At 45.2% G+C, this 16,706-nt stretch overlaps 1 protein-coding gene and 1 pseudogene across 3 annotated transcripts; both read left to right on the top strand.

Annotated features, from left to right (window-relative positions):
• Window positions 1-301: 301 nt before the first annotated feature.
• Window positions 302-5,262, top strand: LOC311111841 (serine/threonine-protein kinase VRK3-like; annotated as a pseudogene). The gene is made up of 15 exons (XR_014615920.1): window positions 302-514; window positions 1,096-1,325; window positions 1,509-1,652; window positions 1,806-1,940; window positions 2,068-2,208; window positions 2,487-2,542; window positions 2,636-2,702; window positions 3,117-3,201; window positions 3,311-3,413; window positions 3,511-3,602; window positions 3,694-3,826; window positions 3,936-4,056; window positions 4,176-4,234; window positions 4,335-4,471; window positions 4,803-5,262. The product of XR_014615920.1 is annotated as a serine/threonine-protein kinase VRK3-like (transcript).
• Window positions 5,263-6,676: 1,414 nt separating this feature from the next.
• Window positions 6,677-16,394, top strand: LOC311111215 (rho family-interacting cell polarization regulator 1-like). 2 transcript variants are annotated; one of them, XM_084153927.1, is made up of 17 exons: window positions 6,677-6,914; window positions 9,786-9,870; window positions 10,220-10,341; window positions 10,461-10,539; window positions 10,722-10,745; window positions 10,868-10,921; window positions 11,169-11,318; window positions 11,581-11,644; window positions 11,826-11,869; window positions 11,973-12,098; window positions 12,379-12,527; window positions 12,821-12,929; window positions 13,963-14,655; window positions 14,730-14,929; window positions 15,262-15,364; window positions 15,461-15,602; window positions 15,740-16,394. In XM_084153927.1, the coding sequence occupies exons 3-17, from the start codon at window positions 10,250-10,252 to the stop codon at window positions 15,808-15,810; spliced, it is 2,100 nt and encodes a 699-aa protein (XP_084010053.1). In that variant the 5' UTR covers window positions 6,677-6,914; window positions 9,786-9,870; window positions 10,220-10,249; the 3' UTR covers window positions 15,811-16,394. The 2 variants fall into 2 exon arrangements, with proteins under 2 accessions (XP_084010053.1, XP_084010052.1); XM_084153926.1 differs by having other exon boundaries at window positions 6,677-6,934.
• Window positions 16,395-16,706: the final 312 nt, after the last annotated feature.

The raw sequence follows: 16,706 nt of genomic DNA, 5'->3' as shown, positions 1-16,706 counted from the left end.
AATGTGATAGGAAAGCATCCAACAGGAAAGTGTGATTATTGTCAGGTAACAGGAGCATGTATTGCTACAGTGTGGGCAGTATCAGAGGGAAAGAGAGAGGATGAGATCTAGTATGAGGGAGAAGGGGATACAGGAAATTAGTTTAAAGAGTATATTGAGTAGAACGTCATTAGATATAGTCTCAAATATTTTGTTATCTTTTTTAAGAGCAACGAGTTTCTCCCGGTCTCTGGCTCACACTCCAGTACAGTAGGTGGCGGTAATGCACCATAACGTTGGATGCCAACCGCCGATAAACCCCACTGAAGAAGAAGACGAAGAAGACGACGACGAATAATAATAATAATAATAATTTCGGTTAGAGTTTAGGGTAGGGACTTCCCGAGCATTCCGGCTAGCACTAACCCTTTGACATTTTCACTTATCACTCGTCTACTAGCTAACAGGAACCTGATCCAGTAACCTCGCATAAGTATTCTTTCTCACTTCACCTCCAGGTCTGCTATATTCTAACGTAAGAGCTAAGAAATTGATTTGTCTTTCTAAAATTAAAAAGTATCTTCCCGGGATAACGAATCAAGTTAGAACCAGATCAGAACCAGCTAGCTAACTAATAATGGAGCGGGACCGCTAATTTAACTAGATAGCTAACTAGCCATAAAAAAGAGGGCAGATTAACTGCTTTTGCTAATAACACAGTTGAGAACTTGTTTTAGCTAGCTAATGTTGAGCCTTTGTGATGTAGATTTGAATGGTGGTAATATCAGACAGCTTATGTTCTTCAGCACGATCAGACCGAAGGGGAGAGAAAAGATATCAGACTTTGCAAATGAAAAGGGATTGTTCAGGGTGTATATCGTTCTGTAATGTTAGCTATTAACCTTGTGATCATCTTGAAGTTGGAGTTTACCCAGAACAGTCCAATTAAAACAAAATATTGCAATTGTAATGTGAGCTTTTGAAAGTTCACCAGTCATGAACAAGTACACGTTTTGTAGATAGAGGTTCTGAGTTGTATTGTAAGCAGTGTAAATTCCATCTAGTCTGGACGTGATCTAGGACCACCAGGCTAAATTGTGTCCTTTGTGTTTCCAGGATGCTCCTCCACTTCTGCCCCCAGTGTGGCACCAAGCTGCAGCCTGGCTTCCGGTTCTGCCCCTCTTGTGGGGACAAGCTGCCATGTGCTGTGGACACCACTGGACCCCTGGAGGCTGCGTCCTCTGGAGTCCTTCAGCTTAACGTCACTGATGGCGTAACCAACATTACAGCCAACACTAGCACTCCAGCTACTGGCACGGCACAGCTGACTAGCGGGGACGCAGGAGGTATGTGCTCAAGTTGTGGGGGGATTTTTTGCGGTTGACACAGGGTTAAGGGGTTAATCAAAGTGAGTATTGTGCATTTGTTGTTTGTTCCTCAGTGTGTAAGCATTGCCTGTGAATATTTGATTTTGGTTTGTTTTTCTGGAGATGAAGAGTCCACCTGTTTCATGTCTTGTTTTCCTGCAGGCCTCATCTGCGCCACCACCAGCCCTGTGTCGACCCGCCCCCCACTGCGTAGGACCCGTAACTCTGCCCCCACGGCCCGGAGCGAGGAAACTCCTAGTAGTGTAGCCAGTCCCCCTGTCACTGCCTCCCCAAAACATGCTGCAGGTACGGGGATGGAGGGACAATATGATTATCATCAGTGGTTATGGGGGGTCAAAGGGATTATCGTAGCCATTGACTGGCATTGGAAATGTAGTTGTGGCACATTGATGCTTGGTTTTCTTTAGCAAATGGGAAACGCGTCCTCCCTATCGGCAGATCAAAGCCCCAAAATAGTGATGTCTCCACGAAGACGACGTGCTGTCACCCCAAAAGTGGAACAGATTAAAGAGGAAGCGTCTGTGAAGCTGGCCTCACCTGTCTCTTCACCTCTCCCCAGGTCCCCCTCCACAGGTAAGTCTAAACTACAGCCACTTACAATTAACAAAACACATGACTCCCAACAGCCTGTCCTCATGAGTATGTCCTTTTTTCCTTCCTTGTATGTATGTGCGTATATATGTATGTTCCTGTGTGGTAGTCAAGGGGAAAGCGAAGAAGGCCAAGCGGGCATGTGCTGTGGAGCCACTGCAGGAAGGGGAGGAGCTTTGTGACACAACAGGCAGGAAGTGGAGGCTGGTGAAACTGTTGAGTCAGAGCGAAGCTGAGCTGTTCTATGGAGGTGAGAGGTCACACTGCACTCTTCTTCAATTCTGGTCCATGGGACCCTCGGGGTGTACAGGCTCTTGTTCCAGGCTTGCACAAAGAAACCTTGATGATTAGTTGACTATTCTCTGATTCAGGTGATTTAGTACTGGGCTGGAACAAAAACCTGCAATAACCTGTGGGCCCCTGAGGGCCAGGATTGAAGAATACTGTCACACAGGATGGAGTGTCAAATATGGACCATGGTGATTTGATCAGACACTGTTTGTTTTCTTGTCTTCAATCTCTCCCCAGTCCAGCAGAACGGGCCAGTTGCCAATTCCGGTGACTACAAACACATGCTCAAACTGCACATATTGTGTTCTCTCATATAGAACGATTATGTTGGCTACAGTGGTGCTTTGCGTATTATGTGGTGAATTCTGATGTGTGTTCTTCTGCAGGGAGCTAAAGATGGGAAGTTCTTTAATGAGCAGAACTTCCTACAGAGAGCTGCCAAGCCCTCATCAGGTGAGAGTCAAGCTTTGCCTTCATACACCTGGCCAGCCCTCAGCTTGACTACACCTCTAAACTGACTCACCTGACTGGACTACCCGTCCACTTGCCTTAGCTATCTACGCATTTTAGTAGATCTGGCTGTACAATAACACATTTGACAGAACTTCTAAAGAATACAAGGCCAAGATTGTTACAAGATCCGCTTGGCAGGAACATCCTTATCTTAATGTAAAGCTGCAAACTGGCATGTGAATGGGCAACTCAGATGGGTCCCTATAGGTGGCATTGTAAGCTGAGAGGTATAGAGTAGGAGGAATTGTTTGGTTTGTGTATGACTGACTTGACTACTAGTGGTGGAGCCCATTGTAGAGGCTCTGTTAGTTACTAATTAACCTTTCTAACTGCTGTGATGCTGTCTCCTCCTAGTTGACAAGTGGATAAAGCACGCCAAGATGGACTTCCTTGGGATTCCTTCCTGTGTAGGATTTGGTCTTCATGCAGACTCCTACAGGTGTGTGTACATTGAGATGTGTGTTTGCTGTGTGCTTGTGCTTATGGGGAATGTGTGTGTTTTCCTTTTGTATGTTTTGAATGTGTACAGTGTTGCGTTTTTGTTTCAGGTTTTTGATTTTCCCCAGCATGGGCCAAACTCTTCAGTCTTTCATGGATGAGGGGGAGGGGATCCTGTCTGAGAAAGTGGTGCTTCAGCTGGCCTGCAGAGTAGTGAGTGCTCTTATAGAGGCCCTGATATGACTTCAAAATTGGATTCCCTATTGGATGTGCTTGCTGTTTAACTCTGCCTTCCTCCCTCTTCTTCCAGTTGGATGTGTTGGTGTTCATCCATGAAAATGAGTATGTTCACGCAGACATCCACGCTGAAAACATCTACATCAGCCAGCACAACAAACACCGGTCAGAGTGTGTCTGTATAGTTGTGTGTTTGTGTACTTCTGTGTGCTGCCAGACCCCTCTACTATGCTCTTACTCCTGTATACGTGTGTAGGTATACCTTGCAGGGTACTGCCATGCTTTCCGCTACTGTCCTGGTGGCCGGCATGTGGAGTACCGCGAGGGCAGCCGAACACCACATGAAGGAGCCATAGAATTTATAAGCCTGGAGTCTCACAAGGGAGCAGGTGAGTCATCCTGCGGCCTGTCAATCACCCGCAGTCCTTAAGATACTGTGGAGGAGGGACAAGTTGCCCCTAACCAACCATAAGTACTTGTGTGTGATCGCACCTCAAGGTCCATCTCGGCGTAGTGACCTGCAGGCTTTGGGCTATTGCATGCTGCGCTGGTACACAGGGGCACTGCCCTGGACCTCCCTCACACACACACCAGCCCGCGTTGCCACGGAGAAGGAGAGGTGAGAGCCTAGGTCCTCACTATGGCAAGAAAGCCATTATGATAATGTTATTCTGTATTTATAAAATGGTAAAGCCTTGCGTGAGTGTCCAATCTTGACCCTTCACTGTAATGATTCAGGTACATGGAGGACGTTCCAGGTCTCCTGAATCACTGCTTCGGACAAAAGAAAGTCTTGAGTAAGTCCAGTTTTCTAGTGATTTGTTTTTTTATGCAGCATAATATGTTTTGTGTGTGCGTGTGATATAATGTATCTGTGTGTACTAAATTATGTATCAGGTGCGCTGCAGGTGTACCTGTCTCAGGTGATGGCTCTGCAGTACTCTGACCAGCCGGACTACAAGGCTCTGAGGGCAGGCCTTAGTGCAGCTCTGCAGAAGCTGGGAGGGTCACTGGAGCAACCGCTAGACCTGCAGGTCAGAACACCCACACACATACTGTATACACACACACACACACACACACACACACACAACCTCCACTCTATCCCCAAGCTGCAGTTGAGAAAACAGTCAGATGACCACAGAAACCTGAAACCTCCCTCACCGCACAAGTGTGGTGTCCAACATCTTTTAGTTGACATTACGCTGATTACTTTCTCTTACTCCCCCTGCCCCCTTAGCAGGGTCTGGTTAGACCACTCATCCTTACACCACTACCTGTTCAGGCTATCTACTGAACTAATTTACACCTCTACACCAGTCTATCTCCCGGTCTGAACGTGTGTTTATCTCTATCTCTCTTCAGATTAAAGCCATTGGAGGAAGATGATCCTTTGGGATGAAAATATACTAATGGGATTTTTAGCCAACTGTTTTTAAAATGCTGACTTCATGACTGTATGTGGCGTGAGTCCTGCTGTGTTTTTTATTCTGCTGGAAGCCACTCAAGGAGGAGCTTGTGAAGGTGTTTCATTATGTTCACTGGAGGTTCAGTGCACACCCCCTCATGGTTATTCCAGGTTAGTGAGCACTGCTGTACTGTGTTATTGTCAGCACTGGTTGGCGATGTGGCAGTGAGTGGGTAGTTAATGTTTAGCCTATACATTTTATAACAAAGACCCTTTGGTCAGGGGGGTAATGATTGTAAGTACAAACATTTGCATTGTTCCAGTTACGTTTTATAGATGTTCATGATATGCGTTTTACTTTTTGTATTGTTTTGATCACAGGATAATGCTTTGTTATTAAAGCGCTTTTATTAATTCACCTGTTTATCTGTATATACCTAATTTCTTTGGAGTTTCTGGTGTTGATTATGAAACTCTGTTCTCATGTACCCCTGAGTGCACGGGGTCAGTACACTGATGAGTAGATATCATGTCCCAATTCCAAACCAGTTCCCTGCCCATATCCCTAGATCCTTGTTGACCCCCTTCTCAGATCTGGCAGGACTTGATGTTTGATGTGATCAACATGGTGGAAGACCATAGAGGTCATGTATAGAGGCTAGATGGAGCTATACAACACAGACTAGCCAACATGCTCTTGTCACCTCTAGACTTGTGCGTCACTTACGACCCTCCTCTCTGTGTAACAGAGGGTCCCTCCCTAAGGGAACAGTTTCTAGGCCAGGACACTTCCACAGTGGGGACTCCCTGTGAGGCTGCTCGCTATGAAAGAAAGTTTGGCTGCAGATTCATTATAAGGGGGAGAGAACCTTTAAGTCCCAAGAAAGGGGGGAGCAGAGAAATCCTGTTCATTTTCAAAGTTCTGTGGTTATCTTCCTCCTTTTGTAGCCCTCTGCATATATTCCACCCTCCTACCATAAGTTCTTCTGAGAAAATAAACATTTAGGGATGATGTCGGAAATGGTAGGTGTTACATAAAGATGTTAGGCTACCTCTTTAGCCTCTGTGCTGTTATAGGTTAATTGTTTACATGCCTTTTATTTACCTGCATAAGTAAACTCATGATTATACCTCTACTGCCATTCTTTCCAGTTAGACTGGTTTGGATTTCTCCTTGACCAATATGGCTGCCATGTTAACACCTTTCTGGAACTTTGAGGGTTTATGATATAGCCCTTCTAGTAATGTAATAGGATCTCTGTGTGAACCACCATATTGGTGTAAGAAAAAAAAATCTGTGAAACAGTTCTATATTCAGCACCACATAAGAGGCCACATACTGTGTTGTCATGGAAACAGTACAGCACAGAAACTTTGGCGTCCTAGTTTATGCTGTGGCAGGGTATATTAATCAGACCTGTTGAATAATTCAGTATAGGAAGAACTATGCCCACGCTCAGAGACTGGCAGACCTCTCACAACCCCTCCCTGCACAAAATGCTTACATAACTCAGGTGGTCGCTGCACTTGAGAAGGAAAGGAGGTAGTGCCTTAACGCGCAGACACACACATTAGGGCTATCGCCTACTCTCACACAACCTTGTAATACACGTTGTGTGTGAGGGGAAGAAAGATGTGCTAAAAGTGGTTTCTATTGCCCCCTAGTGCATATGGGTATGTGCGACGCTTGATGGCTCCAGAACACTGCAAGCAAATCTTGAAACGTCATCGATGTTTATGAAAAACGTATGTTCCCCTCTCCTTCCTATTCCCGGGATATAACGGGATACTTGCAGTCAGAAACAGACGAGCTTTTTCCGTTTAACCCGACCGCCACACCCCTTACTAGGGGAGGGATTTTAGCCCCGTGTCGTCGCCAGGAGAAGAGAGGAGATGAGAGAGAGTGACAGTGACAAAGTGAAAAATGAGTTGGGAGTCCGAGTAAGGATAGCAGGACAGCGCCCATGCTGAAATATAATAGGCCTACCTTTTTATTCTCACATCGAAACATTGGACTCGTGTGCTCCGGTCGGAATAACGGCGAATGAAACATCGGATCATATGGACATGTACGTAACAACAGCAACTTGTAAGAATCGTTTCCCTTTTCTGTTCTATTGAGGGGGTTGCATCCATAGCTTAATTTACAGTTTACAGTATTATTTACGGATTTCTCAAACTCTTCCGCTATGTGGCAAAGTGACAGTGTGAGCCAGATTGCGCATAAGAAGATATTCTGGTAGGCTATTAAACGTCTTTAACTATGCTTGGTTTAGTTCAAATTGAGAGCGTCAAGTCACTTTCTTTTTTTTCATTCTACCGGACAGTGGGGGGTTGGACATTTTTGCCGGGTTGGGAGTTACGGGGTGCACGGGGATTTGGGGTTGGGGAGAATTTGTCATGCTGTGGTTATCACCCATATCGTGACCAACAATGAACCACTGGCTCTAGAGCAGAATCTCTAGTTTACCGGGTGGCAAACTTTGAGGCAATGTTCCAACTCAGTGGAGCATCCTAAACGCTGAGTAAAGGCGCTGTTTTGGCGTTGTTCGCCATGGCCTATACCGACCATGTATGTCTGTGTCTTTGACGATAATCCCGTAATCTCTAATCCGAAGTACTTCAAATACTTTTTTTCACACCACTGGGTGTCTGTCAATCTGTCTATGGGTTTCTCTCCATCTCTCCACATGGTCCTTCCTTTAGAATCTGTGTTAAAGAGTTTATTCATGAAGGGGATCAGTCCCCATCACCCCTACCCTGAATTTAACTTTTACCACCATTGTCAAAACAGACAGCATGGCCCTGCTGGTGTAGTGGAAAATAGTTTGAATGAATTTATGACAGAGCTCCATATGCATAACAGTGCAAGGCCACTGTCTCACAATGATGACCTCATGGTATCATTGAATTAATTAATCTCTTCACTGACTACATTATTACTATAATCTGTAATCCTAACCCTTTTTAGGGAGATCGTTCACAAAAAGGCTAATAGTGTCTTGTAAATCTGTAGTAAGTCTTCCAAAGTTAAAGTGGAGTAAATCTTGCAGTAGGTTACAGCAGGATGGTCAAGAAATATTGGATGGTTTGCATAAGAACCATAGAGTATGGCTTTGTGTGTGTGTGTATTTGTGTGTGTGAGAGTGGCCTGCTGCTCATGCGCTAGCCTGCTGAGTGTGTGGGAACAGCTCTATGGAAACTCAGCCTTGTGGGGTAATTCTTACAATCTGTCCTTTGTGTGTGAGTCGCCTGTGGAGAGGATTAATAATAGCTAATGATCCCATCAGCTGCTCACAAACACTGGTGAAGAAAGGGGTACACACACACAGAAAAACATAAACATCACACATATAGATATACTGCAGTCTACACCTGGAGCAAGAGGTGGCACTGGCAGGGATTGAGTTTCGGGGTGTGTGTGTTTGGAGGTTAATGTGTCTGAGATGAGAGGTGTATGTGGGGGGCTGCTATGTTTTGTGTATGTGTGTTTGTGTATGTCTATGTTAGTGAATGTGTTGGCTGGTAAAAAATAAAATCCATAAAATGTAATAAAGACAGCCTTCATTTATCAGATTTGTTACTCAAACCACACCTCTATCCAAAACTAAACCTAACCTTGACTAACCCAAGCTAATCCTCTCAGCGTCCGGCTTGGATTAAGGATTAAACTGTACGCTTGGAGTTCATCATGGTCTAAGGATTTCACAATCTTAGACCAGAAAACACTTGGGCAGTTCCATGGTGATGGTAGAGGTTGCATGTGTACATTATATTGTTGTACATTAAATAGGCTTCAAATTAATATTATTTTAGTTTATCTGTCCGTCCTTCTCTCCCTCGATCTCTCTGCCAGCCACTTACTCTCTCACAGAAACACCCAACCGTAAAGATGCAGGGTATAGTAAGGGTAACTAACACTGTTTGGGATAGCAAATGGTAATAAGTGGTTTGAGTGTTCTGTGCAAAGGGTAGACTACTGCTGAGCCGTCATGTCAGTTTCATCTACAGGCGTGTGGAGTTTTAGCCTCGCCTCAGCTCATTTACTGAACCTTTGTGTTAATTTAGGTTTGGCCTTCGCTGGCCTAAGTAAGATCAGGTTTAGCCTTTAATCCTTTTGTGTTACTGTCTTATCATAGCTAAGACACCTACCCTGTGAGGTGGCTGTAATGTATATTACGCTCTGTTCTTGGAGAGGCGCTGTTTATGGTGACTGCATGTGGCTGGTGTCTTGCTTGTTTAGACTGATATTGGATCCTCTTTTCCAGAGTACTTCAACCAGAATATTTTGGAGTGTGTGTAATGCGTATGACACAGTGGACACACATGCAATCTATCAAATGCCTGGAATATATGAGCAGGAGGAAGAGTGGCAGTTTTACACTCTTTTACACACACATACTCATGTGTACACTTGCACACTCAGATGGTTTTATATTCCTGGCCCAAGCTCCTCTGTAGAATTTCCTGTGTAGAGTCGGCCATCAGACTTCCTGTATTCAGGATTGGATGCAGAGGGGGAGGAGGTGGGGTGGAACCGGGGTAATGGGGAACAGGGAAGGAAAGGAGAGAGAGAGGAAGCCAAAGCACAGAGTGTTTGCTGGAGTCAGTGTTGGTTGTTGTGGTTGTTGAGCTATGTACAATGCAGCCACACAGCATTGGACACGACACATGAGACAAGCTCTGAGGGAAGGAGGGGAGGTAAGTGAGTGGGAGCTAGGCAATGGTCTGTTAAATGGCTCTCCTTCCCCATACGCATTTTGCCTTCTACAATATCACTTAGCTAGTCCTTTCTCATCAACGGTCATGAAGGAAAGGTGATTAGGAAAGGATGTTTTTGAAAATAGGCCATGGAGTGGGATGGAGTGTGGTAGAGAGTAAGGGGAGAGAGAGAGTATGTGTGTGCAACCTGTAATGTCTTCCCTCCTGTTCCTTTACAGGACGTGTCCTCGGATCTGTGTAAGCCACCCCGCCGTGCTAAGTCCTCCCAGCATGCAGTAGGGGCGGTCCACCTTAACTCCACAGGTAAGACACACAAACACTCAATCACACGCACACACACAGACTCTCCAGACCTGACTGCTGGAACACACTGACGGCTGGCGCGCAGACAAAAGCAAGTCCATCCTGCAGTGTCTGTGAACTGTGACCTTATCTTCCTCATTGAGCCAAATCTACTCATTGGCAGTAGTGAGTCTGTGTATGTCTGGCTGCCTGTGTGTGTATGTACTAGCCACTTATCGTCTTCACCCCGTGTGGAGTATGAAGCCACTACGTGCAAACACCATTGCATGTGTGTGTGTTATTGTCTCTCTCTTAATCTTCAGTACTCCACTATGTCTATTACAAAGTATCTTTCCCTCTCTGTGATTAGTTCACGGCATTGCCCTCTAAAGGAACCAGGATGTTTACAGGTTCTACCAAGAACCCAACCCCTAAAATACCTCAGCCTGAGCGGCTGGACGAGGTGTACTCCGCACTGAGGAGAGGCCTACAGTGAGTACACACACACACAGACACACACACACACACACGACTGGCCTGGCTGTTGTAGTAGACAGGTCAACAGCGAGACAGGAAAGGGTTCAAATGACATCACAATGCTGTGTTCTCAGGTCATACCTGCAGGTCCACCAGCTGGAGCTGGACAGCCTGGGGCAGCAGATCAGAGAGTGCAAGAGAAATGGCCGTCTGGTGAGAACACACACCACCAATCACACCAGTCTGACCAGTACTAACCCATCATCACCACACTGGCCACTGCCACTCACACCATCCCACTTAGGGGACGTTTCATTTCTCAGGACATTCTGTTAGAGTGATACTGTGTGCATGGTGATGTTAACTGTTATATGCCTCCCTTCCTCTCTCTGCAGGGGTCTCTGTATGAGTTGGATAAGGTGGGTTTCAATCACACCAGGGGAGATGACTGTATTAATTCACGACTCTATTAATAAACGAATGAATATGTACATTTTGGGGTGATTTAATTACTGAATAACTTGTCTTTGTACTTTATCAGCAAGTGAAGGCCATAGAGAGATTTATGCGCCGCTTGGAGTTCCACCTCAGCAAGGTATGACTTTGTGTGTGTGTGTGTGTGTGTGTGTGTGTGCATCTGCAGTGCAGTAAGATGCTTGTTAGCCATACATTTGTCATAGTGTTGTCATAATGTTGTAACTACAGAGTAAACTCTGTTTTGTTATAGTGTAACCATCTCTAATACTGTATTTGATGGCAGATTAAGGAGCTTTACAGGTCTGCATCACCATAGTGTTTCTGCACAGCTTTAACGTTGCTGTAACATTTGTGTAACGTTCCAGGTAGAGGAGCTGTACGATGCGTACTGTATGCAGCGGCGGCTGCGGGATGGGGCCAGTAAGATGGTGGCAGCCTTTAACTCTGCCTCGGGGAGCAAGGAGGCACGGGAGAGCCTGAATGAGGCCAACAGGGGCTACAGGGAGTACACTGAGGTAAGGGGCAGGGGCTTATGGGTACAATGCGGAGACGTGTTAGACAACAAGGCTATTCGCTCTTTCATAGAGCCTTTTAACTTTTAAAATAGCCATTTACAGAATGGAAAATAAGGTCAAATAAGTCTTGACATAAGTAATTTATCAGAAATAAGAGTTTGACCGCAATGTCATGTTGCTCTGACCACAAACATCACAGATTATCATTGAAATGAATGACTCATTCTCTCTCTCTCGATCTCTCTCGCCTCTCTCTCTGCAGCACATGTGTTCGCTGGAGAGTGAACTGGAGAACCAGATGGGAGAGTTTCACATCAAGATGAAAGGTGAGTCATTTTCTCACCCTCCTCTTCCGCCCCTTTGTTCTGGCCCTCACTCCCATCTGTTCTTACCACCCCCCTCCCTCCCCCTCTCTCTCTCTCTCTCTCTTTCTTTCTCGCTCTCATTCTGGTGTTCTCCCTGTATGCATATGTTATGTACTGTAACTGTATGTGTCCTGTATTGCAGGTCTGGTTGGCTATGCGCGGTTGTGTGCAGGAGACCAATATGAGGTGAGAATAACTAATGGATACACACTCACCTACACCGACACATACACACATACAGTATGCACACACACACACACGAGGCACTGATGGTACCCTTGACCCCCAGGTCCTGATGCGTTATGGGCGTCAGCGCTGGCGGATGAAAGGTCGTGTGGAGGTCAGCAGTAAACAGGTGTGGGACAGTGACGACAACGTCTTCCTGCCTCTCATCACAGAGCTCCTGTCAATCAAGGTGAGAAAGCCCTTTGGATGGAGCATGATAGTGTTTATTATCAGTATTTACTGTAAGTAACTCTGGATAAACGTGTTTGTGTTTATAATAACATATATAATAACATATAGTTATTATAAACATGTTTATAATAACTATGTTATTACTGTATTACCATGTTATTATCATATTATTGTACACAAACAGCAAAAATAGCCAGAACTTAACAATAGTCCTAAAAAACATCACTTACCACCACCATTCACCTGACTGTGGTTGTTTGTCCGGTGTGGTTGCCAAGGTGACTGAGCTGAAGAGCCTGGCCAATCACGTGGTGGTTGGCAGCGTGTCCTGTGAGACACTCGACCTGTTCTGTCCGCTGCCTCAGACAGTTGCCGTGGATATCAACAACTTGGGGACAGTCAAACTGAACCTAGAGGTCACCTGGAGGTCAGTCTCACCTCAAGCATACCTCTTTACCAGTTCATCCCCGTCTCAGCTCCTTCCCCCTCAACCCCTGTTCTACCTTCATCTACCTCCCCATTCTATTGGTGATAGCCAAACCAGGCCATTTGTGAAGAGAAAGAGTACTGTTTGTGTCAAGACTGACTCATACGTTTGTCAGTAGTAATAACACACGATACGGCTGTTTCTATAATGTAGATCTCTAATGTAAATATCTTGCCCACTCTCACTTTCTCTCTCGCTCGCTCTCTCACTCACTATCCTTCTCTCTCTCTCAGTCCGTTTGATAAAGATGACCAGACCTCGTCCTCCAGTACGGTTTCCAAGCGTTTTCTGTCCAATCAGAGCCCTCCAGACACACCTTCCATGCGCGAGCAGGTGTTTTATGTGAGTCACACCTTGTCCTTCCTGCCTCTCTCCTCAGCTTTAACCTACGCTCAACTCAGCTGTTCATAATTGGCTGGAAAACCTAAATATTGTTTTATTGTTGTTATTATAATCATTGATTACTACTCGCTATTATTAGTTTAATTTTGTTCTGTTTCAGCTGCTCCCTGTTTGCTGTGTTTGTAGAGGTAGCAGTGGTGTGTGTGATTGTAGTAGAGGAGTGTGTGAGTGTATCAGTGAGCTGTGTAGGGGTAGGAGAGGAGTGTGTGAGGGTACGCGAGCAGGTTGTGGAGTGTGTGAGTGTATTGGTGAGCTATGTAAATGTAGGAGAGGAGTTTGTGAGGATAGGAGTGAGTTGTGTGAGGAGTGGAGATCTGGTTGTGGAGCGAATGAGGGTACCAGTGATATGTGTGAGACCAGAAGTGAGTACGAATGTAGCTGTGGTCCTCTTAGCTGTTTAATAGTGGTTGAGTAGCAGTCCAATTTCTCCCTCCTCTTCCTCGCCGAAGAGCGTTTCTCCTCGGAGCAGGGCCAGACTGGGCCAACGCTGGTCAATGTTGGAAGTGTTCCGTGACACCTTGGCGGACAGGCTCTCTCCACCCAGCCGCGTCCACTCACAGTTGGTGTGTGGCTGCATACAGTTGAAGAAGTGTGGTTGTCTGTAGTTGAAATATGGTGGTTTGGTTAGTGTGTGGTGGTTTGTAGTCAAGTTGTGATTTTCAGTGTTCTGTACTTGGTAAATGTGAACTAGCTAGTGAGTGAGTCTTGGTCCATGTAGTTTGATCATTGCAATTTTTGTGTAATGCAGTGCCATATAGGGAATTTGATTATTTTGTCCTGACATTCAGATATATTGAAAATCATGTTTGTATTTAAAGCTTATATTCAGTGCGCAGTTCTGGTGTAAATGTTCTGTCATTAATGGTATTTTTGTTTTCCATGTTTTGTCAGATGGACTTGCCTATTATTGATGACATCTTTCTCTCTTCCTCTGCCCCCACCCCTTCCCTCTCTCATTTCTTGCTCTCTGTAGTCTCTATTGAGGAGACCAGGGGAGCTGGAGAATGGTACAGTCTGGTCAAACTCCTCTGAATCATCAGACGACTCTTCCAGCCCTGCCATGGGACACACACACAGGATGATGGCCACTCACAGCCTGCAGACCACACCCACTATCCAGATCTCCTTCAACCCCCGCCAATCAAGCGTCTCTACCCCATCCCTCTCGTCCAATCAGGAGGAAGGGGAGCCAGACGCCACCAAGGAATTTGGCGGAACAGACTCTGTGAAGTGTGCACTGCCAAATGGCCATTTGAAGTGTTCTCGATCTCTCAGCCATATCAGCGAGAGAGCCATAGACTGTGCTTCGACTAACAGGTTGTCTGCTCAATCAGTTGAGTCCTCTGAAACGCCAGAACCCCTTCCCCACTTAGACCTTGAAGTCTCCTGTGTGGCTTCTCAATGCTCTAACCAGGACATGCCTGAAGCCTTGGACTTGCCTGAATCTGGGGGCCAAGAGTCATGTGTTTCAACCCCAGTGGATCAGGGTGATGCTCCTCCAGCCTCAACACTGCAGGCCGAGAAGCCTAGGGCTGGGGTAGAGCCTCTTCCCACAGACTGTGTACTGGGAGAGGGACTGAGGGAGGAAAAGTCCTCCACGGAACACAATCACAGACTCCAATCTACCCAGCCACAAGAGCTAACACTACCAGAAGAGACAGTGACTGTGAGTGTATGTGACAGGTGTGTGGGTAGACATGTAATTGTGTGATGTGTGTACTAAGTCTCTTTCCTCCATAGGGTCGATCTCACTATCGGTCCTCCAGCTTCACTCAGGAAGTTGAGACTGCCCTGGAGAGCTTTGATTTTCTCAACTTCTCTGACCTTGATGATGAAGAAGAGGAGGAGAAAGAACAAGAAGTGGAAGAAGAGGAACAGAAGAGGGATGAGGAGGAGAAGGATCAAGAGAAGGAAGACGAGACAAGGGACTCTGCTGAGAGGTCAGTATTCCCTTCTCTTATGTATCAGGCTCTAACTGAACTCATCCTGCCAACTAGTGTTTGGAAAGCTGAATGGCACGTGAATTTAGTTGAGTCTGGATGGTGGATTTAGTTTGTATAATATTGGGTGAAGTTGCATAGTGTTATTTTTGAATGCTCTACTCTCACACTCCTTTGAATGTGCCCAAATCCTTCATATTCATTTCATAAGACAGAACTGTTTGCTCAATATTTTGTATTACACAGTGAGTCAGAGTCTGTGTGTGAGTGTGTATGTCAGATTAAGTTTGTCAGACTGTGGTCTGTAATATTCTCCTTTTTGCTTTCCTCAGCAGTGAAGAGTGTGAGGACGATGTTATAGAAATCATTGTCGAGGCCCCTGAAGGCTTCCGGAATGAGGACTGTCCTCCTCTAGATGCAGACTGCAGCTCTGAGGTAATGATAATGATCATGGGTTTATGCATGTATAAATAGTGCCTTAGGTTTGAGTGTTCTAAACTGTAGGCAACTTTGCATGTAACATTTACATAGGAGGAGGAGAGTAGCGAGCAGCTGCAGGCCTCCAGTGAGACAAAGGACGAGCAGAAGGAAGAACAGGAGAAGGAGGAAGTGGAAGAGGAGGTGGAGGAGGAGCAGGTTACAGAGACGGATATCCCTGCCACACAGGAGCATGGTGAGAGGGGAGGGTCAACTGCTGACTTGAGAGTGATTTGAAGTGTGAGTGGTGTTGATCGAGATGTTTGTGATTTGTATATATTGATTGTGGAGGTGTCATTGGTGGAGAGTAAGTTGTATTTATGCTTCATGCAGGTGATGAGGCATCCTGTGATGATGAACCCAGCTCCTCCACCCCCAGCAGAATGGCCACCACTCTCCTTTAACATAATTGAGATGCCACTTCCCCAGACCATTATCAGATCCCATCCTAATCCAACCAGTCTCCTAAGAGATCCATTCCATTTCACGACTAACAGATCAAAGAGCTCCGCTCCTCTTCTAGATCAGACAAGTGATTTCTGCCATGGAGGTGGAGATTGCGCAAATGAACATACATATATTTGCCTCCCTCTCTCCACTCTTGATTGACAACATTAATGACTATTGTTGTCTTGAAAATCCACTCATCCAAAGGCCACACGTACACACACAGCCACCTTACAGTGAAGATAGGCATCTTTAGTCTAATGGAGCCTCTTCATTCAGAAAGTGCCTCAAGTTACAGAAAGGGGGATGGTCAATTAACGAATACATTAAGAAAATGAACTTTTATTACGAACCAGAGAAGAAAATGAATGGGTATAAAGAAGAGTTTTGATACATTGTTTATTTTCAGGATGACTTACAGATTGTGCACTATAAAATATACAATTATTTACTGCTTCATATAAATAAATAATGTTGAGCAAATATGTTGCCTGCTCTCAAATGTTTAAACTTTATTATTAAAAAATATGTTGGTAAATCTACTGCATTGGATAGTATTTTTATGAGAGTACTTTCAGTGTGCTTCAAAATCAATATTTGAGAATAACAACAATGAAACAAAACCCCTCAAGTGTTCTGGGCTGGCATCCACTACCCAAAAAGCAGCACTTTTACATCCATGATTTACAGACTTCAACATCTTTCTAAACTGTACTGCCCTCTCCTGGGTCATGATGGAGAGGAGGCCATACCATTTTCCACAATATTATTTTCACCATTAATTAACTTATTGATCATTGGAAGGCGGCATATGGGATATACACAGTGCTTGACTTGGACTAAAATAACTGTC

The sequence above is a fragment of the Coregonus lavaretus genome (genome assembly GCF_964263955.1).
Source record: "Coregonus lavaretus genome assembly, chromosome: 37".
Taxonomy (NCBI): Eukaryota; Metazoa; Chordata; class Actinopteri; order Salmoniformes; family Salmonidae; genus Coregonus; species Coregonus lavaretus.
This window is presented reverse-complemented; position numbering and strand designations above follow the sequence as displayed.

Bases quoted from the DNA above. Each gene is read 5' to 3' on its own strand.
- LOC311111215 (XM_084153927.1), top strand. From the start codon at position 10,250: ATGTTTACAGGTTCTACCAAGAACCCAACCCCTAAAATACCTCAGCCT. The intron at 10,342-10,460 runs GTGAGTACACAC...CTGTGTTCTCAG, and splicing joins GCACTGAGGAGAGGCCTACA to GTCATACCTGCAGGTCCACC. The intron at 14,656-14,729 runs GTGAGTGTATGT...TTTCCTCCATAG, and splicing joins TACCAGAAGAGACAGTGACT to GGTCGATCTCACTATCGGTC.